At 40.3% G+C, this 11,237-nt stretch overlaps 1 protein-coding gene across 1 annotated transcript in view; it reads left to right on the top strand.

The window, feature by feature from the left end:
- Positions 1-10,941, top strand: part of ST6GALNAC5 (ST6 N-acetylgalactosaminide alpha-2,6-sialyltransferase 5) — a 78,305-nt gene extending 67,364 nt beyond the window's left edge. Inside the window, exons 4-5 of the mRNA XM_054384407.1 lie at positions 3,261-3,368; positions 10,710-10,941. Of these exons, the coding sequence (XP_054240382.1) occupies positions 3,261-3,368; positions 10,710-10,941 (340 nt within the window). The remainder of the gene's footprint in view (positions 1-3,260; positions 3,369-10,709) is intronic.
- The last annotated feature ends 296 nt before the right edge of the window (positions 10,942-11,237 follow it).

Below are 11,237 nucleotides of genomic sequence, written 5' to 3' on the forward strand. Positions count from 1 at the left end.
TAATTGAATAAGGGTACATTAAGAAAATATGATTCAGAACCAATATTATAGTAATTAGATAAAAGAAACATAAATGAAATAACTGCAGGAAGAGTATTTCCATAGAGATTATAAATGAGATTTTGGTGGAGCAAAAAGGCCTTTAATTGTAATTTAGTGTGCACTACAGAATTATCAGCACAGAGTGTTAGTTCATCATATAAAAGAATATCTGATAATTTTCCCTAATAAGCACATGACAGTTCTTCATAGTCTTTCATTACAGCTGATTAGGTATAAACCCAGTATTTTTTTGTGAGACTTTTGCTCAGATCTTTTATGAAAAGGCAAGACACTGTAGCCCTGTTTCTGTATTGCTGTCCTACAGACATGCTATTTGAAGACACCAAAGTGGTACTTGAAGTAAGTTTTTTAATATTTAGTTCGTTGTGTAGCTTTTAAACTAGTTTATTTAAATTCAGTTTTCTCCTATTATTGAAAACACCAAATTACAGCATAAGTGTGTGCAAGCAAAAAGAAGACCAATCCAGCAGCCAGCCTAGCTTGGTTGCCTGACCTATGTAAAGCTCGACCCCTTCAGTCTAGGTATAATTACTCCCTCAGTTTTGGAAAGTAAAATGTTAGGCACCTAAAACAGTAGCTTTATGCAAGCTCCAAATTACTCTTAGCCTGACCATGTTCCTGAATTACCAAGCAATTCCTAGGGTCAGAAACTCTCAATTGGCAGGGAAGTAGATTTTTCAGGCTTTTCCCTTTCCTAATAATTTTGAATTTAAAAAAATATTATTTACCATTTTGTATTATTGTTGCAGTGCCTGAAGGTGTCTGCTGAGCTTATGACCCAGCTATTACATTGTGACAAATTGCACTCACCCCCCACAAAGCTTAAGTGTAAATTCAGAGAATAAATAAGGCCCTGTAATTGAAACTAATGAGATGCTTGAATCATGTTATTCTTCAAATGCTAGATTAGCCTGCAAGTCTGTATGTCAGGAGCAGTGAAAACAAATGTTTCAGGAGTTCATGTTACCAGCTGACCTACAAAGGACAGAACAAATTACCCAGGCTTCCCAACATCCTTCAGGCATTTTTGGTTAAATAATTCCTTTATGTTTAGAAATGCCTTTTAAACAGCCAGCACTGATACAACCACTTTCTTTTTTGTTTGCAGTAGTTTAATTCACTGAGGAAAAAGGAAACTTTGCTAAAAGGCATCCCTCAGTCTGACAGTACTCAAAACATCTCCCTCCTACTGCACTATAGATGACCTACTTGGAACCATCTCTTGGTCACCATTAGCTTGGGAAGCTGCATGGTGGGCTCTTGCCTGCTGAATTACCTATTAGTGATTGCTGCCACTTGCTTGCAGTATCTGCTATGGCTTCCAGGACTATCCTCATTCTGCTGTCACTGGGTAAACTGTAAAAGATGGCCTTGGAAATCCCAGATCAGGACCTGGGATTCCCAGGCGACCGCTGAGAACCTATCTGTGTGGGGTTTTTTTTTTTCCCCTCTTTTTTTTTTTTTTTTTTTTTTGGGAGCGGGTTAGAGGGTGGGGGAGTGTGTCACCAAATTTCACAGGTATCAGGCAGATGTAGGTGTGTGTAGTGGAATGGGGTTAATGTAGGTTCCATATTTGTACAACTTGGCACAGCCATCCAAGCGAGTAAGAGTTGAAAAGCCAGCCAACCACTGTGACAGGCTGTCATCAGGAATCTGAGGTCTTTTCGGGTCACAGATGACACAAACTTGGACTTGTTCCTGCAGGACTTTCCTAGCTGAGTGAGGAGCCATTAGGGAGAACTGCCATCTCCTTCTTTAACAGCATTTGAAAGGAGGCCTTTGAATGAACTTGTTTGCTGTGGAACAAACACCCACCATTATGTGCCTCCGTTTCTAAGAGAGGTGCCTGATGTGGTTGTTTAGAACTGCCCCTAAACATGCCTTTATGATACTATAAGACATGCTCCTCACTGGCATTTCACTGACCCTCCTGTTCCAAGACTGCCAGCTCTCCTCCCGCACATGGACAGTGCAGGAACTTGGCACAGGACTGGGATTTCCTGTGTATGTGCCAGTCAACCAGTAACCATTACAGCACCCATTAACCCAGTAACCATTACAGCAATGGCAAGCAAATGGGAGGAAGAGGAAATGTTACTTGTTGCCATTTTGCAGCAAAATTTAAGTACAGCTTGTAAACCATAGAATCATAGAATGGTCCAGGCTAGAAGGGACCTCCAAAAGTCATCTAGTCTGACCTCCCCACAGTCAGCAGGGACATCCCCAACTAGACCAGTCTGCCCAGGGCCTCGTCAAGCCTCACCTTCAATATCTGCAGGGAAGGAGCCTCAACCTGGGCAACCTGTTCCAGTTGTTCTACCACCCTCACAGTGAAGAACTTCTTCCTGATATCCAATCTAAATCTGCCCTTCTCTAGTTTGAAGCTGTTGCCCCTTGTCCTGTCACTGCAGGCCTTTATAAACAGTCTCTCCCCATCCTTCCTGTAGGCCCCCTTCAGGTAATCTCTTACACCTGTGAGCATTTACGTGGAGATAACTCCTATTTTGCATAAATAATGCTGGAACCAGTTGTGTTCCTTTCAGAGATGCATCCCAGCCTGCAGAGAAGGAGCTGCCCTAGAGAAATCCCTTGCAGCACTATTGTTCATATTCAAAGATCCCACCAGGCAGGGATGGGACTTGGGGTAAGCAGAGGGGGAGCATCTAGGATGAAGGTTTTCCAGGATGGCTAAGAAACAGGTCTAACTGCAGCTAAATAAGAGTTTCCTGCCAGTAGTCACAGTGACTGGGAGCTTCCAGAAACCAAGCACTTGAGGCTCTTCTGTATGCTGGGGGAGGGAGGCGCTTCATCCCCCATGATGCATCTTCCTGAGCACTTTGTGTGTAAGCTCCATTAAGTGATTACAGATGTGTATAGATTTCTAGCAGAAGAATATAAATATCAAGGCATGAAGTTCCAGTCACTTAAAGTAAACTTACCAAAAGGTCAGGTAAATATTAACATTGCAGTGCCCAAAATTAATTACAGCAAGCACAGTTTCTACTTAGATTAATCCACTGACAGAAGACACTAGCAAAATTATTAAAAGATGAATGAGCAAAGTAGTCTTGGTTGTCCCAATTTTCATAACCTTTCACGAGAATGAAAAAAAAAAAAAAAAAAAACAGAAATTGCTTCAGATATCTCAAGAATTATTTTTTTCAGCCTAGAAACTTAATTATGTTTTTTGCTTTCAGGAAGATATCCAACACTTGGCTTAGCACGGGCTGGTTCACAATGACTATCGCATTAGAGCTCTGTGACAGGATAAATGTTTATGGCATGGTGCCACCGGATTTCTGCAGGTAGGATTTACTTTGGAACCATTATTAGCCAACAAGGTTGAATGTTACAGATAAATACCTGAATCTTCTAATTTTTTTCTTTTTTTTTCTCTGCAACATGTCTTCAGTCCTCTTAAAGCAATTAATTAACATGACCCGAGATCTGATTCTGAACACAACAAACAGCATTTAATTATGTTCTATAAAATATTTAAAAATTTTGTTTGTAGTGTGGGAGAATTAATCCATCTTTGTTGGTTTCTTTTAGTCTCTGAATATTTATCAGCTAAAAGTAATGCAATAATTGGCATGAAATTAATCTGGAAAAAAGAGATTACTGGAAAACTTTTTTTTATTTGTTTTTGACATTTTCATCTAGTTAATAGAGGAATGGAGAACTCACAGTCACTGGTTTCTCAGTTGAACTTTTTAAGCAACTTAATATTGTTGTACCTCTGTCACATGAATCTCGGTCTCGCAGTAAACTAACTTCCACCAAAAAAAAACCAAAACAAAACAAAAAAAAAAACCAACAAACCAACAAAACACCCCAAAAAAAAACCACAAAAAAACCCCCAGACTTTGGACCCACAGAGTAGGTGATTGCTCCTGTAATGACCTATTTTGGTTATGCAGGCCCCCCCACTCTGTGGGGCTGGTGGTGGCAGAAGCAACACAGGAATTCCATCAGTGGAAGCTAGCTATGTGACCCCTTAACACTGTTTTGTGATGTAACAGCTCAGGTACATTTTATTACTCTGTTGTGCCTCCAGCCATACTCAAGACTCTGGAACCAAGGTGCTGGTTAAGGTTTCCCACTATGGATCAGTGATAACAGGGAAGGAGTTTCCAGGACTTCTGGTACTGGACCAAAATCATATTAGCCACATGATGGGAAGTACTGACTCAGTATAAATTAATATAAATTTTACATCAGCAATCTCTATGCTAACACAAGTATCACCAGTTGATCCATTACTAGGCCTTGCATTCTGGCCTTTCAGAAGGATGTGGTGATGTGCCCACACCCAGTCCTGATCCCACTGGGCACCCAGCAGTGCCCAGAACTGCTACTTGCAGATTGGAACAATGGCCTCAGGGCAACGTTGCATCATCTGTTCACGGATCCCTTTCATAAAAAGTATTTGCTTTAATTTTCTGTTGCAAATTCAGTAATCTCACTGCAATAGGGTTGATTGACTAATTCAAGATGCTTTTCAGAGGCAAGGGGAGCAAGGCTGCAGTGACAGTTTAGCTCATCTATCAAAGAACAGGACTGGCTTTGACTTTCTTTTGAGTACTGAAAAAAAGCATTCAGGAATCTGCTTTTGTCCTGGCCATGCAGTCGGAGTCCCTGAAGGAATTACAATACAAATTGTCAACATTAAACTCTACTTTGTGAGAATGTCTACAAATTATCAAACCACTGATGATAAATGCTGTGATGTACTGCCAGACTTCTTCATGAATTATCCAAAGAAAATAACAAACTCGAACAGATATTCTAGAAACATAAATACCTTCCAGAGCACAGCATTTCAGCTTTTCTGTCATTTCAGTTGGCCAAGACATACTTCCTCAGCTTCTGTAAGTGGCTGATCTGCCTTTACTCCAGAAGTGCCTGTATTCATAGAATCATAGAATGGTCTGGGTTGGAAGGGACCTCCAAAGGTCATCTAGTCCAGCTGCCTCTGCAGTAAGCAGGGGCATCCTCAACCAGATCAGGTTGCCCAGATGTGCAGTGGCACATGGAGATAATTCTTAAACAGATGATCTAAAAATGCAAAGGCAGCAGTTCACTGCACAGCAGTGCTCAGTCCTAACTTTTCAGGCAGATTAGTTTAGATACATAATTTGTTTTTTAAAACCCACTGTTTTTAAGAGAGGATAAAATTGTCACTGAGATCATATAAAAGGCTTTCATAGAATGGATACACTGAAATCAAGTGGATAAGATACTAAATTATAATGCAGGAAAAGCTGCAATCAATCCTGCCATTGATAGATGTAATAATGCTTACAGCCTGCATAAAAAAATCTTGACATAAAGGTATGCTCACCTAGTCATAAAAAGGGAAAAGGTCATGTCCTAATCAAAAGATTATGAAGTGTCTTTACTTCACATTTATTCCCTAGATGATGGAGGGGAAAACTGTACTTGCCATGCTTGGAAGAAGCGATCCATGAAGATCTATGAAAGGAACCTCTTGCCATAAATACAATTAACCTTCTTAGTTTGTTCTTCAGCCACTCATTAAGAAGTTAAACAGTGCTTCCTTTCAAAGAACTAAGACAACAAAATAAAATAGCAGGAAGAAAGAAATATTCTGTAATTTTAAGCCATGTTTCCTAGTTTTCAGACAGAAAAAAATACAATCTACCATTTAAAATACCTGGCTCATGTGTGTGCAAGGTGGTTCCAGGTATGCAACTAAAGTATCATTAAGATTTAAAAAAGATAAAATAACACTCTTACTTGTGTTCACAGTTAATAACACCAAATTTACAACTTCAGCAGATATCCATTATTTTTTTAAGTATTAATTAGTGAAGTAAGTAATGACTATGGGTGATCACTGCTGTGGAACTGAATTAGTATCACATCTGTAACATGAAGGACTTCTCAAAGGTATTACAAATATCACACTGTTGATTCTGCTACAAATTATTAGCTTAAGATCATTAACAAAATTGCTTCACACCCATGCAGGAAATATAGTCCAGTGAAGGACTCTGGAGTACAGGCTAAAAGATCTGTCATTAATTGCAGCAATGTGGTTTAGATTAATTTCTATTTACTTTCACTGGACATTGATTTTTTTTTTTTTATAGGTGAATTGGAATTGGTAACCTGATTATTAATAAATTTCTAGTACTTAAAAGCAAAGCTATATGTAATGTTGAATCCCTTGGCTACAGATTTGTACTGTAGTAAGGGTTAACAGCTTTGATACTTCTCTCATGCTGTTAAAGACATCTGACTTGCACATTCTAGAGTAAGATGAAAGCTTGTGCTTCCATGCACAGTGCAAAGATTTTGGAGAACATGTGCACCTCGCTCTTTCATCACAAGAACCACAAACTGTCTCGCTGTATTTTTTTTTCCCCAGTGCCTAGCCCTGGGTGAAGCAAACAAGTGCCCCAGATGGGAAGCATTTTCCTCTATGAGCTCCCTTTGCAGCCTGCTGTATGCACAGGACTCACTCCTGAACTGGGACATCAAGCATTTTCCTCATCTCTCTACATCTGCAGCTAGATTGTGGCACACATAGCACCACAATTCCTAAAGGCCCTGCAGTGCTGCTGCTCTACTTTGTGGCTGCTCAGCAGCTTTGGTGGGAAGGGCACAGACAAGCCTTAATGCAGTTTGTAGTAAATCCAAGTCCTTGAAGTATCTGCAGCAGTGAGAGGTTGGTTCCCTGCTGATATCTCTGAATATGAGTACCCAGGGATACCACCCCAAACGTGTGCATAAACAAGGAAAACTCAGTGAAGGGAGCCCACTGCAACCTCCTACCTCTTCATAGGCCTTCTAGAACTTGCAGAAACTGAAAGCTTAATTCTGAGCCTTACTTTAACTAATAATTTTTGCTCCAGCCAGGGAGCCAGATCATTTTCCTGTAAGAATCCTCGTTTAACTGCTAGGCCATTTCCCATCTGTGATAATTTGCTTGAAAATTGGCATTTGAAATCCTTTAATGTATTCCATTGGGTACAGCTTTTAAATCTAGTGTTTGCTTGCCTTCCTCTCTCATTTCCTATTTCTTTAAATGCAAAGGAGGAGTTGGTGCTAGTTATATTTCTGGGGCTCATGAGAGGCTTGCTAGAAGGGGAGCTCACAGCATTGTAAACTGTATCGGAGACAGTCATGTCCTGTGGTCCGTATGCCTGAATCTCACCTCGTTATCTTAATAACTTAATAACAAAATGTGTAAGTGGTTTGGAAAGCAAGGCCAGTGCAGAGCTCAATTAAATGGCATCCTGGGCAAAAAAATTATCAGAAATCCTCATAGTGCTGGCACAACACCTTGCCCATCACTCAAGATACTAATGACACTTTAGTCACCCTTCAAAATAATGAATTTTTTCACAAAGCATGTGAGTACATACAGCTTTAGTGGGTTGATTTATAATGGCTCTTCATTTTTAAAGGCAGAGGTTGACCATCATGTGATAGGGGATGACCTTGTTCTTCTGCCTTGTTTCTTTTCAGACACTGCTGTATTTTCAGCTTTCACTGTGGGCGGATACCATCTGTGGGAAAATGTGCTCTGAAGTGGCAAACAGTAGATGACTGACATTGGGTACAAGCACTTACACACAGTTGCTGTGCTGGCAGGCTGTTAGGCAGGAAGAACAGTCTATTTGACAGAGGAACTTTGGTAGATTCCTCCCAGCTGTGATATTAATATGCATGCAAAGTCTGACAAAATACTGATTAATGTCCAGTATCAGTCAGTGATAAAACAGCATCTGTTTTAATGTTAATAAATGAGGTGGCAAGCAATTTCCTTATAGAAATTACTCATGCATTTCATTTGCTGGTGACACAAGCTAATTGCAGAGTTAGAAGATAACACAGTACAGTTAATTTGGGTTATGGTGTAGTTACTCAAGCCAGAGTTCAAATCCATACCTTACTGGCATGCAGTCTAGGGGGATCCAGAACTCCCACAAAAGCAGAAAGACTTCAGACAAAATGTCCTAGGTATTTAACTGCCTTTTAGATTAGTTCCTAATCCAAAATGCATTTGAAATTTATCCTCAAAGCCTTAACTGGCTGCAAGAGTAGTCTTGGAGAGAGGTCTTAAGTCACCAGCATTTTCATTATTGCATTGACTTCACCACCAGTTTTTCCAGCAGACCTGCATACAAACCTTGACAGCACCCATCAGGGGATGCCTGTACTCAACATGTTGTCTCAACTGCATTCTTCTGCCCCATGCAGCAGGTGTTTCTGGACTGTTTCTGATGGAATGTTGCACAAAATAGGCATGGACTTCAAAATGTTGCTACAAAGAGGCAACAGCAGAGTGTAACACAACTAAATACTAAGATATCATAGGGAGAAGCACCATCACCATCAAGCCTCCTCTCCTTCCCCATTCTGTCTGATCCCCCTACCCTCTGTACCTCTATACTCTGTGGTTAGTATGCAGAAAACAAAACAAAGTGTCCAGCATTCATTTTCACCTCCATGAGAAACCCTATTCCAGTTAGCACCATGGCAACCATGGCAAATTTCAGCACACAGCAAAGAAGAGGGCAGTGACATAGAGTGATTAACTTCCTATCTTCTGCACTTCCCATGCATGTTCTGCAAACTTATTGAGAAAAGGAGGGGGGTGAGGTGGGGCAGTAGAGTGGACTTAACTAAATCTACCCATAGATGTTGGGCTGAGCAGCCTTGCAGGCTCATTTTGCAGTACTAGGCACCTCAGCAGTTAACCTATTTCCACTGTGACCGCAATTGTTCCAAGTTGGTTGGAGACAGAATTTTAACTTTGCTAATCCTAACTTAAGAGCAGTAAATTTACAGCGAGCAATATAGGTTTACCCTTGAGAACATGAGAGTAAAATCAGCTTCAGTGAAGAAAGGAGGAGCAGTCTAAATGAGAGGCAGAGGCCTATTTGTCTAGTTGTTCCTAAGGAAAAATAAATCACATGCAAATGTGTCCTGTTAGATTTACAGTAACCATATAAATGATTCATTTAAGAGATTATAATAAGAGGTCCAATGTATCAAAAATGTATGTGAAAAATTAATTGAAGACTGAGATCTACTAGTTGTACTAAAAAAAAAGGTATTACATTTCTATATGAAGGGTGTTTAATGTTACAAATACACTTTCTGTACGTGAGGTATTGAAAGATTTCACTCCTATGGATTCTGATGAGAATACATACAGTAAATTTAGAATCTGTCTTATTCTAGAAATGTAATTTTATTGTTATTCTGGTCTTGTAAGATTGATCATCATGTTGTGTTAGCAGGAAGCCAGATTGATTGACTTAAAACATTAATCTAAGGTATAAATGGAAAGCAGCAGCAGCATTATACATTACCACTGCATATACAATATGGATAATGGTAAAATATGAAAAATTAGAGAACTGTGTAGGTGACAGAATTCCACAGTAAAAATAATGACCAGGACAGAACACTGACAGATTGTGGATGCATTCAATTGAAAGTGAGCTTAAATATTAGCTCTTCAAAATGAAAATAATCAACTCTACATTAGAGCTGACAGCCCTGAATCTCTGTGAGATTTCTTGCTCTGTGCTAACGTCCTGTTCAGCTCAGGCTTTAACACAGAGCAGTTCCAAGTCTTCACTAATGGCGACATTGGGATTAACTTTCCTGCCACTATGAAACAGTTTGCTGGCAGTAACTGTGGAGGTTTGGGTTAACAATTGGTTATTCTGTCTGGGGAAGCTGTCTCTCTTCCAATCTAGGACAGGGGCTTGCATAAGGTCATCAGCCCAAAATGCCTGTGCCCAAAGTGAAAACATAATGGGTACAGTTCAATGGAGAGAATAAAACAGAAGGAGAATTAATTGCTCTGTCTCATTGTAATGCAAATGTGCCTTTTGCAGAATGTAACATCAAAACATTGAGGTTAGAACTGCTCAAATGAACTTTATCCTAAGCATCCACTTGGTCTTCGGCATATTCTGTGTGTCACCACATGAGTACTCCTCTCCCGCTGGTTAATGCTGATGGGCTCACAAGGTCAGAGGGATACTGTGGGCGAACGGTTTTAATTTTTAGCTTAGATAACACAAAAAAATGCCATTGTAAAAATCAAAAAGAACTAATTTGTGCATCAGATGTTTGATTATAAACCCAGCAACAGTAGACTGTATCACTGACCCGGCATGCAAGTACACTCATTGAAGTCGTGCACTCAGAACCTCATGCACCATGCTGGGAACATTCAGCTGGGCTGATGTGACACAGATAACCACCTTCCCTCCATCTTCCCCTTCTCTTTCTTCCCCCAGTTCAGTAAATACCTCTACAAGGCTCTTTACAAATCACAGTCTAGATGTAAATCTCTTTTAAGCAGTTGGCCTCACATTTTAGAGCACTAACACAACCCTTCAGCACTCCCCCTTGTTTTTGAGCTACTGCTCAGGACCAGGAGGAGAGGATTAAAGGAGAGCAATAGAAAGAGCCGAGCAACACCTTTGCCCTGTTCTGATTTATTAAATATGCAAGAAAAATACAGCTACCTAGAAACTTAGTTTAAGTAGAAGAAAAAGTGGATTTGAGCCCATCAGCTTAAAGATAGCATCTTTTCAATCAGTTAAAAAACAGAACATCTCAGGCTTCCATCTGTTTTCTTTCTTCCACAGGGATCCTAATCATCTTTCAGTACCTTACCATTATTATGAACCTCTGGGACCTGATGAATGCACAATGTACATTTCCCACGAGCGGGGCCGAAAGGGCAGCCACCATCGTTTCATCACAGAGAAACGAGTGTTCGAGAACTGGGCACGGACATTCAACATTCACTTCTTCCAACCAGACTGGAAACCAGAGCCACTCACTGCAAATCACCCCGAGGGAAAACCCGTGGTCTGAGGGAGGAATGCACAAGACTGTGCTCACAGTCACCCACTGTATCTGCCTTCTGGATATATTGGACCTTCTGGGACAGGCAGGCAGCCTAAGAAGAGAAGGGGAACAGGATTTGCAGCTGATGACTGCGACAACGGTCAGGGAGTTACAATGAAGGAGCAGAGCATATCAAGAGTACTTTCTGTCAGACTGTGTATTAAATCTAGTATATAAGCCTTTTTTTGGCATTCTGACTACTTCCTGTGCGTGTATGTGTTTGTGGGGAAAAAAAAAAAAAGAAACCAAACAACTTGAGTATC

The sequence above is a fragment of the Indicator indicator genome, chromosome 10, assembly GCF_027791375.1.
Source record: "Indicator indicator isolate 239-I01 chromosome 10, UM_Iind_1.1, whole genome shotgun sequence".
Classification (NCBI taxonomy): Eukaryota; Metazoa; Chordata; class Aves; order Piciformes; family Indicatoridae; genus Indicator; species Indicator indicator.